Source organism: Amphiura filiformis, chromosome 20, assembly GCF_039555335.1.
Source record: "Amphiura filiformis chromosome 20, Afil_fr2py, whole genome shotgun sequence".
In the NCBI taxonomy this organism is placed as follows: domain Eukaryota; kingdom Metazoa; phylum Echinodermata; class Ophiuroidea; order Amphilepidida; family Amphiuridae; genus Amphiura; species Amphiura filiformis.
In genome coordinates, this window is record NC_092647.1 from 57,728,865 (window position 1) to 57,754,953 (window position 26,089).

Below are 26,089 nucleotides of genomic sequence, written 5' to 3' on the forward strand. Positions count from 1 at the left end.
TTTGGCCCCCATGGACCAGATCAAAATTATTTAATAGCAGAAGGATATTCTTTGTATCCGCAAAAATACTGTGCAAACATCATTTTCTGAGCCAAAGTTAAATCGGCTAAGATTATGTTGAGAAAGTTAATTAGGCTATAGATATAAATAGGAAAGTTGACTGGACTATAACTTTGTCCTCTCCAAACAAAAACAAATTGCATGTGATTATAGTCACATTGCTCATTTCATTAGGCCCACGGGTCGGAAATATTCATTTTATTTATATATTTTTCATTTAATTACAAGAATTCACTTTGGGAGTACAGATCACATTCACAAAACGAGCGCAAATCATTTGTGTACATATTTTCATGATCACTCCTGAATCACTAATGTTGTCTTTCATTTATTCCTATCTTATTGACATCATGCCTCTTGCATGTTTCTGTTTGCTTTCGGGATTCTGATGCTGCTGCTAATCTCTGTAAACAAAGGCGTTCGTAACATACTCAATGAACGTTTTTGGCATGAACATCTGGCATCTCAAGCAATGGTAGAGGAGCTTTAACATTTCTCCTGAAAAGTCCAATGAAGATGACTTTTATTCTGGAAATTCCGATGTAGCTGTCTCCTCGTCCGCTTCGAAACAACGGTCTGGATACTATCTTAATATAAATTTGTTGACGGTTCCATTGAATTAATCACAAGTTTGTCAAGATGTCCAGTTCCTATAGAAACACAATGCCACTGTGGATGGTTATAAGGCAACATGTTTTGTTGTGGTAGGGAGAAGGTATTATGAGGACATTCAGCCGTATCTGACGACATTGCTCTGTATATCGTGTCTCTGCTGTTTGCAGTCTGTTTGCGATGGTGATGGGACGGCTTTAGGTGGTGTGATATTAAAAATGGGTCGCATTGGAAGAACTGGCAAAGATGGTAGAGGTTAGATAGTTACTGCTTGGTGAAGGTGATAAGGGATGTCACAATGTAATTTTGTAGGAACTGGTTAAGGTGATGGAGAGATGCAAGCCATGTCCAATGCCTTTATTACGGTAATATTATAAAATTAACAAAGGTGGTGGAGTGTTTGTAATCTGATAGGTGATGGTGGCAGACAGACTGTGGTTAACATGGTTGATATGGTTAACATGGTGTAGGTTACCGTTATCATTACCATGTGGGCAAGTTATAATTTCGGATTCCGTCTTGAATTGGAAAGATGAAAGTGAAACAAATTGTGTTTAAAGTTATTTCTTTTGATTAGAAACTTTCATTCCATTGTTTATACTTTATTATTATATCATTTTCATCTTGCTCTAGTGTATTTCAATGGAAATGGGCTATTCTTGAGTTGGAAAGATGTGAATGAAATGGACACATATTTATATCTGTTGATTAGAAACAGTAATTGCAGTGGTTAAAAAAACAGGGAGAGCGGTGGCCTAGCGGAACAGGCACTGACTCATAATCGGAAGGTTGCGGGTTCAAGCCCCGGAGACGCCATCGTGTTGTGCCCTTGAGTACGGCACTTTATCTCGATTACTCCTCTCCACCCATGTGTTTAAATGGGTACCAGCATTCTTAAATGCTGGGAAGGTAACAGACTCCCTGTGGAGGAGGTGTAGCGATCCCCCTATAGCAACATTACATGGAGGAGTCTGGCCCAATCACCAATGAAAGAGAGATGGGCACTCCGATCACTGTTTATACAGGATTGTCTCTTTTTTGTGTTTGATGTTAGTTTGATCCATTTTTTCGTGACACTTTCTTGACACTCAAGATTAGAAATAGTAATTCCAGTGATATTTTTTCAGTTTATAGATCATTTGTATGTTGCTATAGTGTGTTTTAATGAAATATTCCTATCTGGTGGCCATTTTGGATGCCATTTTTAATTTTGCTGGCTCTGAATTTCTTACCCAAACTTTTTCTGAATGAATTGAATGTATACGCATATATAACATGAAAATTCAAGATAAATTTAGCTTATAGTGCTGCAGAATGGTGAAACCATCTTTAAAGTTTTGTGAAAAGTGTGAAATTTGGCTCAGATGTAGTATTCAGTCTGGTGAACAATTCTAGGGGAGGGCCAAAATATTTTTTTCAATATGGCCGCCATTTTCAAAATGGCGCCAAATTGCCAAAAAAAAAAAAAAAATCACCATGAAATTGGGTAAAGTAGCCATTTTTCGTCTGATGTTGTGAGGTATTTATTGGAATTGTAGTATATAACACGTTTTCAATTTAATGCACAGATTAAATAATTTAAAATGGCTGTCATTATTCAAAATGGCCGCCATATCGACTAATTTTCACCATGAAATATACCTTAAAATCAGATATCAGGAATTTGCACAAGTAGCATGTTAATTTGTATGCCAACACATATGCAGCCCATGCATAAACCACATGCACATACACACCCCTACACCCACCATACACACCCCATACCCCACAGACATATCAAAATGCTAAACTACTATTTACCACTATAATATGAATTCACTTCAGTTAATATTCTAAAATAGTCAATGAAACTTAAACAGCAACAAATATATTAAATCATGTCAACAATAATTTTTATGGCCCTTATGGGTATCCATGTTATTTGAAGAAATGTTGGTGGTGCTATTTTGGGGTACAGGCTGTATTTACAACATACTCAAGCAGATGGCTTGGCAATGCGGAAGAAGCAATTGCATCTGAGGATAACACTTCACAAAATATGGTGTCCTGGGCAGTTTTCCATGCCAGTAATACAGACCACGACCCTGGCAACCCTACAGATATCAGCTCACTTCTACCTCTGTTTGCTGAAAAGGCAACATCTCCTGCAATGATACGCCATGTTATGAACATTGTCAAGCAGAATGTGGACTTTCTCAATCCTGGTCAGACTCCTGTTATTACATATAATCAGCCATTGTTTGCTCTTTCCAAGCAGATCCAGTGGATATGGCTGCAGTTAGAACCATTGGTGACTGGTTAGATGAAAGTGGATGGACAAGCGCACTAGTAGAATCTGATATAACGTCACCAGGAACAGCAGACTCCTTCCTCAAAGCATCACATTTGAAAAGAACAAGACATGCTCACCAGGTCACAGCTTGTAGTTGGTATATGTTAATGCAGAGTTAAGAAAAGTATACAGGAAGCTTATCACCGGATGAAATACCAGAAGAATTTGATACATTGGTTGCAAACGTATGCAAGAAAGCCCACAATTCCATTACTGGTGGATCACATTGGAATTTGAGTTAGTCATCTTCAGCTTTGTGAGGTCACTTCCGAAAGCCAGCTTCCAGCTCTACATTGAAGCTCTTGGTCGGCTTATGCCTTGGTTTTTCGCCCTTGACCACCCGCACTAATAGCCGTTGGTTGCCCGTACACCTGCGAGATATGAAGACACTTAAGATTGTCCATCCTTCCGTTGCAGAACAATTTGAAAGTGGCAAATTTGTCATGAAGAAGAACCATCGTTCATTTTTTTCCATAGCTCTGGATCATGCTCATGAGCAAAATAACAGTATTGTAAAAGGTGACGGTGGAGCTATATGACTCACAGAAAACACATCACATGCGGTGGATGGTTGCAGGACCAGAACCTGCCTGAGTCATTGGTGAGTTTGAAGAGTCAGTTAAGAGTATTGTGCAGGAGAAGATCAAGGGACATGATGTCAAACACCATGAGCAAGTGAAGTCAGTGCAGGTCACATTTGTCAAACAAGTGAAGTCTCTCTGCCATACCATAGAAGAGATGGGTAACCCCTTTGAAGAGCATTCCAATGATCTGTTGGTTCTTGACACCAGGGATATTGTTGGAGAGGAAGTAGTCTCCACAGTTCGCAACATCCAAAAGCTAGGAGAGGAACAGTACATGTATATACATGCTTTATAGAAGAGTGCCTTAACAAGAGAACAAAGTCTCTGTTTCACACATTGAAACGTAACAAGTTGCTACTGTTCTGCTGCCCTGCACCTGTAGTGAAGTTGAATTAGAAGCTGTAGATAGCATCCCCGAAGAAGACATGCACCCTGTTCTCCAGGTTGTACGTGTCTTGTCAAACTCGTGATAGAAACATTGAGGAGTTTTTTTGTCATGAGAATAAGAGTTATCCTGCGTCACTATCACGTTTTGGAGAGCTTCGCTCCGGTACAAAGGCAGATCTTATTGAATGTTTCAAGGATACATATACCACCCCACCACAAGATGTCCCAGAGGTTGATGCTATTCTCCTTGATGGTATTAACATACTGAAGCCTGCTGCCGCCAAAACTTTCAGCGAGTACTCAGAGCTCATGTTCTTGCCCTACATTCGGTACCAGCTCATGAAGGCCAGTAGAGTCGATATTGTCTGGGACGAATACATTCCAGATAGTCTTAAAGCAGCAACAAGAAAGAAGCGTGGAAAGGGAACAAGCCAAACACCAAGGTAACTGGCAGGCTTTCCTAAGAATCAATGAGAATAAGGTGAAACACCTTGCTTTTCTGGCACAACAGTCTATCACACTTCCCACAGAAGGGAAGGTCATCTCTACATTTGGCAAATCGGTTTTGCTGAATTCCCAGGCACCGTGTACACTTGAGGAAGCTGATACTAGGCTGCTATTACATGCAGTAGATGCTGTTCCTTCTGGATACCAGCGAGTCATATGGTTCGTACCGTAGACACAGATGTGATAGTCTTGTGCATAGCCATATTTGCCCAAATGAACCTCACCGAAATGTGGGTATTATTTGGCACCGGTAAATATCGTAGGCTCATACCAGCTCATATCATATAGCCCAGACATTGGGACCAGAGAAAGCTATGTTTCTGCTGATGTTCCATGCCTTTAATGGGTGTGATCAGACATCATATTTTCAAAACAGAGTAAAGAAAACAGCATGCATGGGAAGCAAGCAAAATCTTCACAGATGCAGTAGATGCATTTGCAGCATTTAGTAGAGTGCCTCCTAGGGAGCAGAAGTTGAAGCAGTATATGGCAACAATTAAACGATTCGTTGTTGTCATGTATGACAGAACAAGCTGCAGTGATAGTGTTGACAATTGTCGTAGGGAACTTTTCACTGAGAAGGGAAGGTCAATGGTATTAATTCCACCCACCCCAGCAGCACTCTTAGATTATGCCAAAAGAGCATCATATCAGGCTGGATATGTCAGGGGACAAGCGTTACCGCGAGCTCCAGAATTGCCAGACCCGGCTGATTGGGGATGGACAAAGAAGAATAACTGTGTGACAACCTTTGTGGACAACGCTGCCCGAAGCTTGCAAATCTTGCCAAAAACTTCTCAAGTGTGGTTGCAACTTAAACAGAGGGTGCCTTGGTCGCTGCAAATGTTTAAAATCTGGACTACCATTTACAACATACTGGGCATGCCATGGAGACTGCGAGTGCCAATAAATTGATGATCAGGCAACTGTCTGAATTCTGTGGAACTTATGTTCAATTGGAAGGTATTTGTGATGCCTCATGCCAAAAGAAGGGACTTTGCTGATGATTTAAGTTATTAATTATTATCATTTTATCTATTAGAGCATATAATAAGCTTTAAAATGACAGTTTATTTATTGAAATTGGTCAAGGCAATCAGGTTTTATAACAGAAAATCTGTTGGAAATTCTTATATTTGTTTTACTTTTTTGCTGCTTATTTTCACTAGTTTCTTGAAAAGTGTTGTGCCACAAGTCCCCCTTTCGACATACCACATCACATCTATAACATGGACAATAAACAAAGAATCAACAATTAACAAAAGTAATGATGCATATACTTGAAGAATTAAGCGAAATTTAAGATTGTAAACGTAAAATTAAGTATTGTTGCTCTGAAATGGCGGCCATTTTGAATTTAGCGGCCATTTTGGATTCTTTTTGAGTTGAATAATTTTATAACCAACCAGACATGGGCTATTTACCCGTTTTCAGCTACATACATGCAGAAAAATACCACTACAGATTGTTAACATGAACTTATGTAGTATTACTATGGTTGTAGCGGCCATTTTGAATTTTGGCGGCCATCTTGGATTATGAGCCGAAATAATTTTGGCCCTCTATCCAGATATGTTTAGTATATGATCACCGACATCTGTGCCAATTTTACACTTTTCACAAAAATTTAACAATTTTTTTGTATTGGGCACCATTCTGCAGCACTATTAAGCTCAGTGACATAGCCATTTGAAAGGAAAGTATAAATCATGTTGGGTCTAAAGGTGTGTTAACACTTTGATGACCAAAATTTTTTATTTTGTCCAATTTCTTTAAAACAATATAATCCAAGCTAATTGAATAGACAGTAGTATGTTTTTCCAAGTCTGTGTTCATCCAAGTCCATGATGCCCACAGACAGTCTGTGGCTATGTGTAATCATGTTAACAAACAAATTTGTATTTACTCGAATGTAAGTTCATACGTGCTGGTAATAAACAATTTCCAAAAGTATTAAAGTGACTTTCAGCACAAAAGTTCACTAACCTTGAATTTTCGATGTGTGACACTCATTTTCATCAGAAGAAGTCCTAAATGTTGTGATTCGACCAAAAGTTGCCAATGATCAACAAAAGGGCAAGTCCATCACAACATCTTAGGACTTCTTCTGATGAAGATGTGTGTCACACATCGAAAATTCAAGGTTAGTGAATTTTTGTGCTGAAAGTCAGTTTAAACTTTTGGAAATTTGTATTTGTTTATTTTCGCCAAACACTAGGTTGCGGTGCAGTGTTCAACAATTATACACTAGGCAGAATAGTGAGCCCTGGATTCCCTAATAGAGATTATCCAAACAGCTTGTCATGTGACTATGTAATCAACTGGACATCGGGAAAGAATTTAGCTTTGAGATTTGATAGAAGATTTGGCATTGAAGGTAAGCATTCCAGCAAACACAAAATGTTTGACAAAAAATGTTCAAATGTTGGGTTATATTAATAATAAAGGGTATATTGACATTATGATAAAGGGTATAAAAGATTTTAATGACATTCAAAAACATTTTTGAAAACTTGCTGTAAAACATAATGCTGACAAACTATTTTGTAAAAATGTATGCCGTTTACAACAACAACATTTTGACAACGTTTTAAAAATGTTATAGTGTTTTTCCATATAAAAAATGTTTTCATGACCTTTGTATTAAATCAGATTTTTGCATTTTTGTAAAAAACATAGGTGTGCTAAATAATAAGAGATAACACAACATAGTAAAGATAAAGATTTTAGTCAATTTTGGAGGAGTTTGTCTATATGGACTCTTGCAGTGTGTCTGTACCGAACTATGTGCAATTATATGGAGCTTTATATTTATCATCACTGTCATTTTCTTATTTTTGCCAATTTTCATATGAAATAACACATAAAATGACAATAGTTCTTAACTTTTAAACCATTCATACAATTTTCTTACCTCTTTACGGTGATTACTTTGAGACCTTTGTAATGAATTTTTGGGGTTTTTTTGGACATGAGTTTTTGTATCATTTCAAAGTATACAGGAGAGACACTATTTTGGTTTCCATAATGTGACATTTCAACAAAACACAATTTGAATGAATGAATTTTGTACATTAACAATTGCAATATTTGTATTAATTTGTGCCTTTTGAAATAACTTTCGAATTCTTTTCACAACATTTCAGAATCAAGCAATTGTGTATCTGATGGTTTGGACATCTTCTCTGGCACAACCAACACAGGGACATCACTTGGCAGACTATGTGGTAGTGAGTCTCCTGATGTGATCCAAACAGATGGCTCAGTCTTCCTCAATTTTCATTCAGACAGCACTGTAACTGGAAGTGGTTTTGGCCTCATATTTGAAGAAGGTAACTTATGCATGGGATTATATGGACAATAAATGTACCTTTCAGTTTTAACTAGCAGGTGGAATTTACCAGTCCATTTATTGATTGTTGATTATCATGACAAAACTTACACCCAATCCACACATAATTTTTCATTGTTGTGTCATAAATTTCCAATTATGACATGATTATAATAAATGAATGATGGGAGCGTTCATACGGTCAACACTTTATCGCTATGTCATTGGTTCAGGTCATACCACGCACCAAGGAAATTACGTGTGTCGTTATTCATGATGTTAAAGTCAAATTTGGTTCATTGAATAAACATGTATACAAGGATGAAATGAGGACACACTAGACATTTTTGTATTTTTGTATTTAATTACGACATGACCATGCTATGGACTGGCCCAATGATGGAAATTATAATCATTCGCAATTGACCTTTTCGGTAAATCCCATAAGCCTTTGCGAGTACACCTGAGATGTCGTCATTTGATGTCACAACATCTCAGTTGTACTCGCAAAGGCTTACGGGATTTACCAAAAAGGTCAATTGTAGTATTATGCAAACGACATTTTTCGGACACATGATACTCATTTTGTAAATTTGTAAACAATTTTATCATGACTCGTTATCAACTGGAAAATCACACTCCTGTGGACTGGGTCTAGAACACTGAAAATCTTACAGATGTATTAATATCAAACTAACTGAGAACCTTTGTAATTAATGAGCTTTGTTTGATTAGAATTGGGCCAAATCATGAATTCATGTTTTCTATTTCTTTCTGTAAAGGATGTGGAGGTGTATTTACAGGTTCAGCTGGAATTATCCAGACACCACCTCACTTAGAAACCTACAGACACAATGAAAACTGCACATGGGTGATAACAGTCAGTGCAAACAGAGCAATAGAATTTAAGTAAGTGTAACACCAGTAAATATGTTATAGTTGTATTCCACAAGAATCATCCTGGGTATCATTACGAATAGCAATAGAAGCAAATATTTGAAGCAGTTTAAGAAACACTTGTTACACTGTCAATCTCTTGTTACATAAGTATACTGATGGAGAAATTAAGTAAATTGTGCCATAGTTTTTGTTTCATACTTCATATTCTGATAATAATATATTGAGATAAAAATAACAAGTTCCTCTAAAAAAAAAAAAATTAAAAAAAAAAGAATCATCCTGGGCCCACTGTGTTTCTTCATTTGTAGGTCATGTTGAGGGTTGGGTAAGGTTTTATTTTTTTCCTTTTTGCTAATGTGCTAAATTCCATTGGTTTCTGGATTTTGTCTATCACAATGACATGATAGAGGGTAGTGATCGCTAGTGATCAAAGTAGTGGATCTGCCTATCCTCAATCACACAATAGAAGAAAAAATTCCTATTGTTCATTCTCTAAATGGAAGACTATATTATATATTTACAGTCATGTCATTTAGCTTGCATGAAATCAGGACTTAAATTCATGAAAGCAAATTGGACTGAAAACCTCCCTTTTCCTTTTTCTTTCGGCAAGGCTTTGTGCCAATCGGATGTCATACAGACTTAAGGCAGCTGTGTACTCTAGACATTGTTTCTTTCGCAAAATTGAGGTTTTTTTTATATGTTTGTACTATTTTGTTATGTTTTTTATAAATACAAGGAATGAAAATCCAGATTTGTAAACTCCAACTGCAATATTTTAAGGATTTTATTTCACTATTCCACTCGTGTTTGAAATTGAAAAGGAAAGAAAATCTTTGTTGTACCAGCAGGGTACACGAGCGCAACAACGCATCGCGTTCGCGTGATCGCGTAATTTGTTTTTTTGTTATGATGTACCTAACAAATATTGCCAAAAACTCACTTTTTGTGATTTTCTTCATAATTGTTGTTTTTACCCCAAATCTGTATTTATATTAAGATTTATTGATGTCTTGCCTTCATAAAAATGTATACTTTTATATGTCTTATGCTTGAATAATTACAAAGTTATTGCACTTTTACTACATGCATGTCTGAGAGTACACACAGCCTCCTTAAGTGGGAAAACTGGTTATAGGTGTTAATATAACAAAATTATCATTAAAAAGTTTGAATAAAATATAAGCTAATATAAATGCATCAACCTGCAAGAATTTGTCCGAAAGCACTCCGGGTAGCATGCGCCCTTGCATTATACTCAATCAGTGCATGGTTTGCATTTTTATAACGTTTGCTCTGATAGGCTCTCGCTATCCAAGAGTGTATAAATAATGAATAAACCAGTATTTGTTTCCTCCCTTCCCAGATTTACCATGTTTGATTTGGAGTATGGAGGTGAAGGCTGTGCATATGACTTTGTAGAAGTATTAGATGGAAATGACTTTGGTGCGTCATCTCTTACGGGTCGACTCTGTGGTACGGACACTCCGCAGACTCTCATCAGTACAGGCAACACCTTATTTATCAACTTTGTTTCGGATCGCTCAGCAGGTGGCCGGGGTTTCCAGGCAGCCTACCAAGAGGTGTTTGGTATGTAAAGAAAAGAAACATGCTGATGTTTTGAAAGTGTATGCACAACCCGGGGGGTACTCAAATTTGATTTTGGTAGGGATGTGCCGCTGAGAATTTGAAAGTGGACCCATAAATATACCAATTTTTCAAGAAATTTTGACCCATTGATATACCAAAAGTCAAAATTTTCGGCCAAATTGAACCCAAATTGTCTTAGTTTCTAAAAATTTTCCCAATTTTTTTTGGAAAATTTCGAAAAATTACAAATTTTTGAAAAAGGACCCATTCATGTACCAAAATTGGCTTAGAAAAAGGGGTCATTGATATACCAAAAGGCCAAAAATGCTACCCATATTAGCGGCATGTCCCCGTATGGTCGTTTGTACTAAGTACCCCCCTGGGATGCACAAAGGTTTCATAATGTTGACATAAAAATACTGATATGATATAATTTTTAATCTTATAAATAGGAAATATTGGTGCGTTTTAAATTGAAGAAGATGCTGTACACCTTACTTGGGTTTAGGATTTGGGTTTAGGATTTGGGTTTAGGATTTGGGTTTAGGATTTGGGTTTAGGATTTGGGTTTAGGATTTGGGTTTAGGATTTGGGTTTAGGATTTGGGTTTAGGATTTGGGTTTAGGATTTGGGTTTAGGATTTGGGTTTAGGAAATGATTTGGGTTTAGAGTATTTGGGTGGGTTTAGGATTTGGGTTTAAAGTATTTGAGTGGGTTTAGGATTTGGGTTTAGGATATGATTTGAGTTTAGGATTTGGGTTTAGAGTATTTGGGTGGGTTTAGGATTTGGGTTTAGGATTGAATTAAGATTAGATACAAAATTATTTTATGTTTGCAAGTCTGACGAAGAAAAGGAGGAAGACAAGAGAAAGTTGAAAGTAATAAAGACAAAGTCTGACGAAGAAAAGGAGGAAGAAAAGAGAAGGTTGCAAGTAATAAAGACAAAGTAAGGCTGAATGGACAGAAAGAAGGAAGGAAAGAAGAGGGAGGGAAAGGTTGAAACCAGGAAAGAGAAAGAAGGAAAGATACTAGAAAGAAAGGCAAAACAATTAAATGACTGATAGAAAGAACTAGAAGCAAATAAACAACAAAATAAAAAATGTACAAAGAACAAATGTGTTGACTCATTATGCTCACAGGGTTACCAAACCTGCGATTTAGTAGCCCAATTGGGCGATTTTTGAAGATTTTCCCTGCGACTTATGACAATTTCCTGGCCCATAGAAACCAATGGTTAAAAAAAAAATTGGGTGACTTTTCAACATTGGCTCCCGCGACTTCCGATAGTTTCCTGCCCCATAGAAACCAATGGTAAAGAGAAAAATTGGGCGACTTTTCGATTATTTGAACCGCGATTCGGCCTGAAATCTTATGGCAACCCTGTATGCTCATTACCTCCATGTGTTGAAGTGCTCTATATTATTTCTTGTGCATCTCTTTAGGACCAAGCCAAGGATGTGGTGGAACACTTACACAGCCATCTGGCAGCATCACAAGCTTAGATATTGACAGTGATAACCAATATGAAAACAACCTCAACTGTCGCTATATCGTATCTGTGGAAGCTAACAAAGTTGTTCAGATGACTTTTAGTGGTACATTCGACATAGAAACTGCTCCATCTGGTGACTGTAGCTATGACTATGTAGAGGTATGTGGCTCAATTACAAAGAGAATTGATAAGATGTCGGCATGGGCTGCCCGTGGGGAAAATATAATGAACCCTCCAGATTATTTTGCAATGTGCTTGGCAATTAATCTTGATTTAAAGTATGCATGCTTGTCTTCTGCGTGTAGTAGTCTTCTGCATGTTGTGCCCAAAACATGTGATAAATGGTAATATAAACTCAACCCAGAAAGTATCGAAACGATTATAGATGGTCAGATATATTGGAAACTGAAATATATAGCAAAAACTTATTTAATATATATAAAGCACAGCTTTCTCCAGCGTATTTTGATATCTCTTTTGTTGCTCTACGATATCCGACTTGAAGCCACTCAAGCGCCCATAACTCGACCAATTGATACTTTCTGGGTTGAGTTTATTTGTAACCCTTTAAGCTTGAAGATGCATATTATTATTCAAATTCGGGTTTTGCCAATAAATGCCACAGGTACACTATTTTGGTCTCCAAATGTGACAATTCAATATGGTAGATTTACCATATATACAGACCAATTCTGAATCCGAACTCTAATCTTTGGTCAATTATGGAATAAGACAAGAGACATTTGCCTATCCAATGATCATGGAATATTGGAAGAGTATGGTGTACTTTGGGATTACTTCATCATGCACCAGCCAAACTTCAATTAATTGTTTGTACTATTGACCCTTTTGCATAGTCGTCTGAAAATGAGATGCTTTGTGTTCATACACCTGTCATATGCATGCTTTAATCAAAATGAACACTTTTTTCATAAACATGAAAAACATTGAATGTTGTTCATTTGTTTGCTAGAAGAATCTTGTTTTGAAAGCAAGATGGCAGATCCGTGCAATGGTAAATTGTGCACAATTCATCCTGACAAGGATATACTATATTACCAGCCCCACAGCATCCTGTACATACTTCCTATACCGGTCAGGTCTACTATGTATCGTGTAATGAGAAATGACCATAGAGCCCCATATAGGGCTCTGTTTGTTGAAGAGATTAATTACAGCGGTTCCAATTTTAAACCATTCGAAGAGTCACATTTTTGTACGGGTGAATTTTTAAGCCCTGCCCTGCAGCTGTCAATCACCACATACAAGCAAGAATGTCACAAGCTTCTTATAATTTAGTACTCTCATCTATTACTTGTTGCCTCTTGTGATGCAGGGAGTGCGCTTTTTGTTGTGATGTACACATATTGGTCTAAGAAGTGTGCTAGTTTCGAGTGTTCATCACAGACAAACATTTATTCATTCATTTGTAACAAATTTATTTGTTTTTCAGATTCGTGATGGATTTGGTGATTTTGCTCCTTTACTTGGTAGATTCTGTGGTACTACGGCACCAGCATCACCTATCCTAATGTCTGGAAATGAAGCCTTTGTGTTATTTCATTCAGATGAACAAACAGGCAGGAGTGGATTTACTATTAACTATAGCACTGCTGATCGTAAGTATACGGGATAGGTTTTAGGTCATCTGACAAGACGGTATGGCAACATTGGTGTGTGTCTGTCAGTGTTTTTGGCAAACATTATTTAGTATACTCTTTTATGTAAGGCATTGTTATAAAATTTTGTTTCATAATAACAGTTCACATATTGCAAACAAATTTGGGTCATAGCTGCCATATGGAAACCTCAATTGTAAAATGGTTTGAAAATTAAAAAATTGCCTTGTATAAACAGTTAAAATCCATTGCAACTAAACAATTCTTCCATCACAGCTGGTGCTGTTCACAAAATATATCACGGGAGGACCTGGTCTGGGACCCTATTTTTGGTCTGTCAAAGTTACTTTTGTTAAATAAGTTATATTTGCTTTGGTTTTCATTGATTAGTTTGACCTGTACGTAGCAAGACTCTCAAAATTATGGATGGATTTAGAATGGTGTGCACACAGGTTGGGCACGGCACTTACAGAGAACAACTTACACATCTGGATTTATTCATAAAGTGTTACGATATGCTCAACTCAGCTGCATCTGGCTTCATCATGTTGAGCATATGATGAAACATAATCCATTGATAATTGAAGTTTCAAACTTGTAGGTGCAAACCATTGTAACATAGGGATATGTTAGGACAAGCTAGGTCACCTCCCTGAAATCCTAGTATAAACAGTTAGCAGTTGGTATTAGTTACTGCACAAAAACAGATCTTGGCTACAGTTGGCCTAGCCAACAGTGTGCTTTGGGTACACAAGCCTCAAATGGGACTTTATTCATGCATTTAATAACAAAATTGAATAATATTTGCCACTTTTTAGTTGAACAAAGTATAGTATACTAATGACACACAATGATTTCTTTCTATCTATGACAGGTGAATGTGGAGGAGTTTTCAATGCAACAGACACTCCACAGACCATCACATCACTCAATTATCCAAGTGCATATGCAGCCAACAAGCGATGCAGTTGGGTGATAAGCGCCCCCAATGACTACACGCATGTCAGGATTCGGGTCACTGCTATAGATATCCAGGGCCAGGCTCAGAGTAATTGTAATAATGACTACTTGGAACTGAGGGATTATCCAGCGGTAAGGACTATAATCAGACTGAAATTAAAAGATTAGTTTGCATCTGACAATCAACTCCCCACAGCCCATGATTGGTAAAAGGAAGGTTGAATTGTCTGGTGCCTTCATCGGAGAAAAGGAAATGGCTAAAAATATGTCACTTTTACAAGGCAAAAAGCAACTTTTCTAGGCATTGTTGACATGGTGCCTTCAGGAGAGAAAGTTTCTTATAGAGTATAGACGTAACTTTTGCAACTGTTTGTATGTTTGAAGGTGCAAAATTAACCATAAGGCATGCTGTTTTACCACCGCATTCAGAAATTTTAATCAGCATGACATATCATAAACAATTGTTCTGAGATTGATTGACAGGTGATAACAGACACAACTAGTCTTTTTAATTCAGTTTCAGATTATAACAACATTAATAGATATATTCTGAAGCTTCCAAGGTCAGTATGCACAACACAGGTGTAAGTTTATTTAGACCAGTTTTGAGTAGGATATTTATACTTGAACTTGAGTTAGACCTATGCACTAAAGAAGTCATCCATGGGCAGGAAAAACCTTGTATCTTTGGCCCCTGAAAATGTTTAAAGCAAAACCTCCTATGTAACCTATATTTGCAGTTTCATTTTAAACATTTTCAAGGGCCAATTAAGATACATAGGAGGTTTTTTCCTGCCCATGGATGAAAATTTTACTTTAGCTCAGGTCTAGAATAGCCTTAGACAGTGTGTAATTTGGGTTTAGTAATTGTGAGTAATCACATATGGGGTAAAAATTACTTATCCTAAGGAAAAGTTTTTGAAATTTGTATTCATATTACAGGGTGAGGTTGGCGAGACTCTTCGTTACTGTGGCAACACAATTCCAGATGTATTTGATAGTTCCAGACATGCAGTCCAGGTATATTTCGTTTCAGACAGTTCCATCCAAGGCACAGGATTCTCACTGCAGTATTACATCACAGGTAGGTTTGGGGATATATGTGACCCAATCTGGTCCACGGGCCGGGGGCCAAGGCAGCAAATTTGAAACTGAGATAAAGGCAAAAATATGGAGTAAAAATCAATAAAATACATACATAAGAAATACACATCACAAAACTTCATAACTTCAGAACCAAGTATGCTAGACCTTTGGTGTTTTCAGTATTTGATAGCTATATGTTTCCTGGGGAAAAAGTACAACAAAATATAGACTTTGAAACTTACGAACAGCTGATCTTCCTTCCACAGACATAATTGGTATGCTCCCCATCAACTAGACACCGTTAAAAGACCCTAAAATACCCTTTAAACTGTTAATTTTTCAAAATTTGTGGCAATTTCTGAGCCTATGCAGTATCTGCTTCCTTACAGTTGGTGACCTATGACCTAATATCATGTGACCATAATTAGCCTGAAAAATAATTAGCCAGAATACCAAATCTGGCTAATATATAGCCATATTTTTGATTCTGGTTAATGTTTTAACCAGAATACAAAATCTGGCTAAATATCTTAGCCAGAAAACTTTTCAAGTTAAGACTTTAGCCTGAAATTGGATTCAGGTTATGAATTCTGTTTATTAAATAACCAGAATTGATATTCTGGTTAATTTGTTAACCAGAAACTGATATTCTGGTTAATTTACTGGTCTTAGAATAATTTCTGTTTAGATTCAGGCTAAATTAACCAGAATGTTTGGTAAGGGTAATGTTACTACAAGGTAATTATTATAGTGACTCAATTTTCAAAAATGTCTCTTTTGGCCCCCATGGAGCAGATTGTGTCACATATAATTATTGTTATGAATTCAGCATAGAGATGAATAACAGTTGAATATAAACCATCCCTCTCTGATACGTGAATTGATTCAGGTGATTTGACAAGCATGAGTTGCAACCAAGCTGTTGTCTTATGCTGTGAACAGAGGCAATGTTACTGATTTTTTAGCAGTGAAAAGCTGTTTTTGCCTTGAATATACAGGCACTTTATTCAGATGCACTACCAATCTTGACATGACAAGCAGTATAAAATAAAAATACATGTAATACATCATTCCTTCCATAAATGTAATAACATGAATCTTTTCTTTGCAGATTGTAACAATAATTACACAGTTGATAATGGCAGACTACGGAGCCCTGGGCAAGGTGTGCATTATCATAATGGACATGAATGCAATATGTACATCACAACAGCAAATGATACTTATATATCTCTCTATTTCAACTATTTTGGTCTAGAGTATAGTTCAACCTGCTCGTTTGACTCTCTACAGGTATGGATATATTGGAGAAGGGTTTTCCTTCCTTTAACAATTGTTACCCTGATTTTCCATTTTGTACCCCGATGTTATAGAATACTGACAATTAAAATGTACGATCTTTTAAATGAATTTGGTTAATTTTTTGCTGTACTTGAATTGTGTATACATGGCCCAACTAACATTTTTGGAATCAGCCACCAAAGTGGCTGTGTTTGTAGGACAACAGAGCAATTTCAGGACTGTTCGCGAAAATTTTTCTGATCGATTTTAATTTTCAATCAATCTTTTTGAAACAGGAAAAGGGGGTGATAATTGTAGCATAATTAGCATAATATTTCAATATGTGTTTTTCTTCAGATATACAATGGTACGGATGCATCATCTCCATTAGTATCTACCCTCTGTGGTGGTGCCCTACCAGATCCAGTATTTGCAAATAGTAGTCAGTTGCGCCTCAAATTCAACACAGACCAGAGTATAACAGATACTGGCTTTGATATTACATACACCTCAAGCACCGTAAGAGGTAAGTAAGCAGTCATATTTGTTAGGGCTCATATTGAAATACCCTACCACGTTTTCACACAGAAAGAAGGCAGGATTCCCCTCGCTAAGCGCGCGCCTCAGGAAAGCTTGGTCATAAAACGGATGGATTATATGCATCAGTGATACACCCTGCCCAGGATTTTAACAAAAGAAGGCTAGCACAGGAAAGCTGCAGGATGGCGCACACCTTCCTGTGTAAGGGAATTTCAATATGAGCCCGTATTTATGTGGACTGTTCACAATCTATGCACCATCCAAATATAACTTTTGAACAGGGGGGACATGGGGACATTTCATCCCAAACTTACCCCCCTCCCCATCAAGTTTCTCCCCAATCCAAGCAAAGAAATTCTGTAATATTACACTATTTTTAGGCAATAGTTGCCAGATTTTAGGCATATTTGCTGACCCCCCTCCCTGATATTCACTTTGCCCCTACCCTAGCACATTCTGGTATACCTACCCCTGAGCATGTTGATCTTGTCACTAAGCATGGGCAGCAAAAACGGCTTTCCACTCCAAAAAAGGAATTTGTTACACCAATCACCTCATTGGTCCTCACAATGGGGAGTTTGATTGTAATGTTGGATTCATTGCTATGAGTAACCATACGCTATAGTTAAAGCCCTTAATGTACGATCTTATAATATGAAATTGGTTCATTTTTTTCAAACCTGATTTTTTTGCATATTTGTAATCTTTACATATGTCCCAACTTGCACCTAAATGGAATCGGCCAAATTTGTTGTCTTTGTAGGTCAACAGAGCAAAAGTTCGACATATTATCCTAATATGTCCTCCCATAGAACTGCGTGTTAAATGGCCAAAATAACCAGTGCGGTTTCTTTCACTTTACCTTGTTATTTCAACCTAAAATGGACAACAACCCTTCTTGTCAGTTATTACTAATATTATTTCAACACTTTGAATAAAGAATAACAAAATCAAAATTTGACGGAAATCGTACATTAAGGCTTTAAGCCATAATCTCATGAAGGGATTACAAAATGACCTATCACAATGGTGGATGCAAGGATTTGAAAAAAAGACAAAATTATTTTAAATTCACAGAAATAGGTGTACAATTTTCTTCATATTAAATATGCAATTCAGAAATGTATAAGATGCATGGATACTCAATAAATTGTTACCATGATTTTCTGTATTGGTAGAGTTTAAACCGTTACACACAACTAAATTTGTTCACTTATGTGAGCTTTCGACACGACGACTCTGTGTCTTTTTCAAACTGATGGTGACTGGTTTATTGATCTGGGATGTCACATGACGAGCTGACGATTTTCTGTATTACTTCTAATCTTGATCATGATCTTGCATGACTTTTTTCTTCATTATTTGTTTCAACATAATATTTATAATCAGATAAATGATGCTATATAACGTGGAAAAGAAGTTGATAAATTTGACGAGTATATCAAATCCTCTTTTCAACCCTCTTTTTTAACCAAGGATGTGGTGGTAACTTATCAGGGCGTGAGGGAAGCTTCACCAGTCCCATGTACCCTGGTAATTATACTACTAATCTTAATTGTGAATGGAGTATACAAGTACCTGCAGGTGGTCAGCCTGTGTCACTACAATTAACATACATCAACATAGATGGCCAGGAAGGTGTTTGTAGCAATGACAGATTAGAAGTCTACGATGGGCAGGATAGTACCTCTAGATTATTTGGAAGATATTGTGGCGCGGTAAGTGAATAAATATTCTGCAATTTTTTTATGTTGAAAGGAAGATGTCTGATATAAATAAATATACACAGTTCTATCTATCTTGCAATATGTGATGTGATCAAGCAAAACCAGTCGGAAATCGGATATTTAGATATAGCCAAACAAATTTCTTTTCTTGCATATCATTGTTTTGGAAACACTTCAAATTTCAATTTCAATGGGGTTTTCGGCAAAATATAGGTTTGTATTGTATAAAACTCAAAATTGAATATGCCTAACTTAAGATTGATTTTGCTTGATGACACCACATATGGTCTATTGCCATTTGGTCTAATACCATTTGGTCTAATTCCCGTTTCGTCTATATTCAATTGGTCTATTACCAGGAAGGCTAATTGCTATTTAGTCCAATAATCATATAGTCTAATCCCCATTTGGTCTAATATTGTTTGGTCTAATATCCAGTACATCTACTAATCATATAGTCTAATAACCATTTGGTCTAATATTTTTTCAATAACCATTTGGTCTAATAACTGTTTGGACTAATAACTGTTAGGTCCAATACTACTATGGTCTAATAACCAGTTAGTCTAATACCATTTCGTCTATTTTCGTCTAACGGACCAAATGGTTATATGACCAAATGATTATTGGACGTACTGGATATAGACCTAATGGGTTTAGATTAAATGGATATAGACAAAATGGATATTAGACGAAATGGTATTAGACCAAATGGCAAATCCCCCCACATATTTGTTTCTAAAACACTGATTGTAATGTACCTGTATTGTAGAGTAAAGGAAGATATTGGTACTTGCGGATAAACCCAGCTAGAATGAAGCGCTCATATTTCATGATGTGATTCAATTTATTTAGCCAATCAGAACCACTAAAATTTTATCTATTATATCTTTCTGATTTTAAATGTAAGCTGAGGCTGACCATTTTTAATCTAATAATTATTATAATATTCAAATTTGAGATGTGCTGAGACCACACGATTCTTAGCATTTTCCTTTGAATACAAATACATCAATTTGAGTCACATTTGTAAGTGTTAAGCATTCAGCTGAATTAATATAATGCATGTATACTTAATGAAATTTCATGTTTTCAGGTGAGACTATTTCAAAACAAGTTTACAATATATTTTGTAAATGTTCTACAATGTGATGATGCATAACACTGATATCCCATTTGTGTTTATTCCAGACTTCGCCAGCAATCATTACGTAAATGTTCTCCAATGTGATGATGCATAACACTAATATCGCATTTGTGTTTATTCCAGACTCCGCCAGCAATCATTACGACAACAGGTGTGGGTCGTGCAATGTTTGTGCGCTTTGTTACAGATGGAATAACAGCACAGAGCAATAGTACTATAGGATTCAGAGCTAAGTTTTTCAGCTGAGAAGGTAATTCAAGATTATAGCAAATTAAAGATACTAAAAGAGCCTTAGGAGGCCTATGGAAAGAAAACATTCACACAATTTTGGGTTTAATCCAGCCATATCCAAAAATACCTAAAAATGAATTAGGAAATTTAAATTTCACATAGTCTTCACCAAGAATTGGCATTTTATTTTTGATGCACTGAATTGGACCTGTAATTTAACAACGGAATGATGATGTCAATTCCCTTTGAAAGAGCATGAAAGGTGGCAATGAAAACACACAATGCAGCTACTGCTGATCCATAAAACCACATGGCAGATTTTACAGAGTGCCTGTGTAACTGCAGAGTGTTTGTGCCATGCTTTATTGTACCCATCCACTCTAATGATTTGAGAGAGCATACTGCTATGCCATTGTCTAGGCCAAACTTCAGATGGAGATTAAAATGTTGTGTTGTTACATTAAAATATATAAACATTGGTAGAAAATTTACATTTTGACCAATACTTTATGGTTGGATCAAGTATGTTCAAGAATTATATTGAATGGCCTGAATGTTTTGTTCTTATCATACTCCTCCTTTAATAAAGAAAACATAATATTTCCATTATAAGATAATAAACTCAACCCATAAAGTATCGAAACGATTATAGATGGTCAGATATATCGGGAACTAAAATATATAGCAAAAACTTATTTAATGCATATAAAGAGCAGCTTTCTCCTGCGCATTTTGATACCTCTTTTGTTGCTCTACGATATCATTTGGTCGAGTTATGGGCGTTTGAGTGGCTTCAAGTCGGATTTTGAAAGTTGCACTTAGCTCCTATTCAAGTCAATTGCGTTCGTCGTGTACACCCCCCCCCCCCACACACACACACACAGAATCAAGACAAAGGACACCAATGTGCTCTGTTTACTTAACCATGAACTTTACTTTATTTTACTCCTTCGACTTCCAACTTCAATACTTGCTACCCTTTACTTATCTCTGACTTATCTCATGAACTCTTTCTGCTGACATCTCAATACTTGCTGTGCCCACCATCACACACACTCGTTTGGATTTGGCGGACAAAAGCAATGGTCACAGTACAACGCATTTGGCTTGAATAGGAGCTAAGTGCAACTTTCAAAATCCGACTTGAAGCCACTCAAACGCCCATAACTCGACCAAATAATATCGTAGAGCAACAAAAGAGGTATCAAAATTCGCAGGAGAAAGCTGCGCTTTACATACAAGTTTTTGCTATATATTTCAGTTCCCGATATATCTGACCATCTATAATCGTTTCGATACTTTATGGGTTGAGTTTATTAATAAATAAATTAACTGTGTATCAGATTTAGTAAGTTGAATTTTGTCTATGTGTTTGAATACCCTTCTAAATATACTCCTAATTATTGTATGATATTTTTTAACCAGAGGTGTTATTTACAGAGCTTCCAAGAGGGTTTTTCAATCTTGGGTGGAAATCCTGTGTTCACATAGGATTGCCAAAAAGTGACCCTAAATTGAACCACCAAAATTAAACTCCTTATAAAGTGGACCTCGGACCTGTGACACTCTTCAGTAAATTTGAGTAAAATTTAACTAACACAGTATTGACACATCAGTTTTCCTTTTCTATACTCAAACAATTCTATGCTGTTTTTATTCTTCTCTGGCAGATTTAGATATAGCAAAATGAAGTGACCAAATGAAGATTCCTCTTTTTCCTATGTTGATGTATGTGCAACCACCGAATAGCATCAAATGAAGATGCCTCTTCTGACCTTTGTTGATGTATATGCAACCACCGAATAGCATCAAATGAAGATGCCTCTTCTGACCTTTGTTGATGTATGTGCAACCACTAAATAGCATCAAATGAAGATTCCTCTTCTGACCTTTGTTGATGTATGTGCAACCAGCGAATAGCATCAAATGAAGATTCCTCTTCTGACCTTTGTTGATGTATGTGCAACCAGCGAATAGCATCAAATGAAGATTCCTCTTCTGACCTATGTTGATGTATGTGCAACCACCGAATAGCATTGTATCCTTCCGGCCATTAAATTGGTCCATATTTCGTTGCTATGGCAATTACTTCAGTAACTAATGTTTCCCACCTGTGATAGTGCCAATTTTAAGATTTATAAAAGTACCACCTGTGATAGTGCCAATTTTAAGATTTATAAAAGTACTATTATAATGTATAAAATGTATATAAAAAGAATCACTATGTAGAATAAGAAATGTTTTTATCATGTTTTCATACAATTAAATGATACCAATGTTATATTTTGTGTGAATTTAATAGTGGAAGTGGAAATTTTACTTGATTTTTTTTTGTTTACTTTGATTATCAAGATTTCAAAGGCAAATACTTGAAAATGGTCCTTACGAGGACAACTTGTGCCATGCAAGTGATTATTAAAATCAGTTCAACATTTCCTCTTCCATGATGACCACATGATTCCTTCCCTGGTGGGTATTTTATAAGAATGTTGATCACAGATATAAGTAGGAGTAAATGTCCTACAGGTAAATTAGGTAATTCTTGACCAAGCGTGAATGCTCGGAATGCTAGTGGCTCCGCGATAAACACATGCACACTGTAAATGTGCTGAGGCGTGTGGATCAACATATAGGCGTTGTGTCTGTGCCTAGCTCACTATAAATCATTGCCCTTTTTTATAGCGTGGTTCAGAAGAAAGCATAGGCCCTATATACTAGTATATATATGCCCCTTATATTGAATACATGCTTAGTACCCTACAATGTACATGGATGAAACAGGTACATTCGAGCATGGCAAAGAATTACTTAAATTACCTGTAGAAGAGACTTCAGTGTAGTAGGCCTAGTGTATTGCAGCATGCTCAGCCATTAATCTATAGATAGAGAAAGGTTGGCAATTGAGGTGTATGCCATCACCGTAAGTGTGCTATAAAATGATTGACCATTTCAGTAATTCCCCAAAACCTATGCGATTGGACTCCTACATACATCATGCTGCATGATACATACATCAGTACAGTCCAACGGCAGCGACTGCACTTTCTTAGTCAATCGCTGTTGTATAGCTCTAAGCGCTGAATGTATTGGTTTCTGCATGTCGTCTATCTCACTGTAGACTGCAGTGTCCGCATCACACTTTTCAAGGTGCGCAGTAGCACTTTGTAACTGTAGTGCATGATACACCACGCTGTATGTGCAACTGAATTTGAAGATAAGTTTCGTTCGTGAAAGTTTTAGTAATGAGAATAAATGATATGAAGTTTTTTGTGAAAAAGGGCCCCTGCAGAACTGAGCCTTCATGACAGTGAAGTATAGTTCTAGACAAGCCTGTTTGAGTTTCCCTTCACTGGTGTGAATAGTTTCCTATTTATATCTGTGAATTTTATATTCTGTATAGTTACCTATTTTTTGCTCACAAATTATTTTCATAAATTTTTTAAGCTGATGATCGCAAAATTTGCTGCATTACATGTGTATTCCCAGTGTCCAAGAATGTGTACTGATATATTGTATAGTCATTTCAGATTTACAAAATAGCAACTAATGGATATACAGTCCAACCTCTTTTATCCGGCCATAATGGGACCAAACATTGGCCGGAGAAGTGAATTATGTGTAGTTCTGCATTGAGTGTCTAAAGTGCTTAAATTGGGACAACAAAAGATTATTTGAAGGGGTGATAATGCTGAACATGATATTTGAGTGCTAAATGCAACATCGATGTGTCCTTCAGTGCATATAATTAAGTTGGTGAAACATTAAAAACATGTTTTCTTATGAAGACGTGCAGATAAGAGAGAGATCTGTACAAAAGAGGTCAAGATAAATGAGGTTGGACTGAAGCAAGGAATTTAAGTGCAGTACTTAATTGTATTAGCCCATTGCATGGCTCCGCCAAATGTGGAGAGCCTCGATCGAGATCTGGTAACATTGTATGAATGGGAATTAAACCAGTCATATATTACATAATTCTTCCTTTCATGTCTATTGTTAGTTCAAGGCTCTCCTTGCATATGACAGTATCTTGTAATGGGCGAATTAGGGAATTTGAACAAATTGTGTGCAACATTTTTGTAATTAAATTTTGTGTCTAAATGGAATGATTTAAAGTGATTATTTTTAGTCAAATGCTATTTCAGCACTACTGTAAAATTACCTGTTAACTACCAATCATGCTGCCAGTAATGTTGTGCTTTAATTTTTTTTAATTAGTCCTCCTTGGTAGAATTTAGACAAGTAGGTATCCATTTTAATAAAGTTATTTTTAATTCTCTGTATAAAATGGTAGTTGCAAGAATGTACCAGCTAAGATCTTAATTAATATAAGATCTCTGCAGGATAATATTTTAGAGAAATGTTTTCCAAGTTGTTGGACAGGTACTGTAAAACCATTTTATTTGCTAAGGATTTAATATCACTAGAAGCCTAAATTAATTCAATAAATTAAATATCAGCAAATTTTAAAGTTTTACATTTGAATTGTACTTATGAATTGTTGTATTAGTGAAATTAAATACCCACAAAAATGGTGGGCATTGGCAATTAGCAAAATTAAGTACTACTAGCAAATTTAAATAGCTTTACATGAATAGCTAAGAATAGGCAGCTATAAGAATAGCCAGATATATTGGGAGAGTTATTTTTTCAAAATGGGATATATGCAAAAGCTGACCTGTGTATATTGTATTGATATTGTTATTATTTCATGTAATGTGCTACCTGTGTAATGGCTAATGTGGAAAAGACACTGTATACAGTGAATACTTCATTCAAATGTGGTCTCCTTTGAAAAACAAAATATATACACTTAATGGGGGAAGTGAATTGAAATCAGGGGAGAAAAAAATCAATAAATTTTGCAAAAAATAACTGCTAAAAGTTTTTGTAATATTTAATTTTTACTGGGGTGGGGCAAGAGTTATAACTATGTGCATTTGCCCTCCATATCCTCCCCCCAGTGGCTCTGCCACTGTAAATGATATAAAGCAGCACTTGGTGTATACTTGAACCAGACCTCTTCTGCATCTATAACAGGCATGTACTCTAGGTGTGGGCTAGATAGTTGGTACATTTAGACAAGTAAAGAATACTAGAAGTCTGATTCATAGTACAAAAGGAAAATTATGTTTGTGAGTAAGAGTGTAAAAGAGAGTTATCTACAATGGCTACATAAAATAACTATGTAAGGCCACAGATCTGTGATAAGGCCAAAGAAACAAGAAGGTATGTCTCTGATCTTACAGGAGATTGGAAGTGCAATGCAGTATGTCTTTATTTTCCTGAATGGTTTAGAATTATATTTGTACTTTTTGATGATTTTGTTGGACACTTTCTTTAAATGAAGTTTAAAAAAAGAAATGAGAAAAAATTTATTATTTGTGTGGTTGACCAGAGAATACCTTCTACTTTCTTTGTGATAATCCACAGAAATTGATATAAGAGGAATCCAGACTGCCCAACATCTTAAATTTTGTTCAGAAATGGAGGAAATATTAATTTAAAGCTTTCCTTTTGAATGTTTTTGAAACTTAATACTGCATAATTACAAGAAGACTTGGTGTACTTAAAATACTTCTGTTGCAAAACACATAGATTGCATTGAATAATCGATACAAGAGATTTGATACATTTTTGTTTTTGTTTTGTTCCCTTGCTATTGGCAAGAACATGAGACATCCAAACTTTTCCTCCATGACCGAT

At 36.3% G+C, this 26,089-nt stretch overlaps 1 protein-coding gene across 1 annotated transcript in view; it reads left to right on the forward strand.

Moving 5' to 3' along the window:
• Nucleotides 1-22,546, forward strand: part of LOC140142103 (cubilin-like) — a 167,333-nt gene extending 144,787 nt beyond the window's left edge. The window contains 13 exon segments of the mRNA XM_072164062.1: nucleotides 6,701-6,859; nucleotides 7,629-7,814; nucleotides 8,596-8,722; nucleotides 10,080-10,303; nucleotides 11,746-11,954; nucleotides 13,249-13,414; nucleotides 14,289-14,506; nucleotides 15,317-15,458; nucleotides 16,572-16,753; nucleotides 17,099-17,267; nucleotides 18,758-18,999; nucleotides 20,279-20,405; nucleotides 22,057-22,546. Of these exon segments, the coding sequence (XP_072020163.1) occupies nucleotides 6,701-6,859; nucleotides 7,629-7,814; nucleotides 8,596-8,722; nucleotides 10,080-10,303; nucleotides 11,746-11,954; nucleotides 13,249-13,414; nucleotides 14,289-14,506; nucleotides 15,317-15,458; nucleotides 16,572-16,753; nucleotides 17,099-17,267; nucleotides 18,758-18,999; nucleotides 20,279-20,401 (2,147 nt within the window). The 3' untranslated portion in view covers nucleotides 20,402-20,405; nucleotides 22,057-22,546.
• The last annotated feature ends 3,543 nt before the right edge of the window (nucleotides 22,547-26,089 follow it).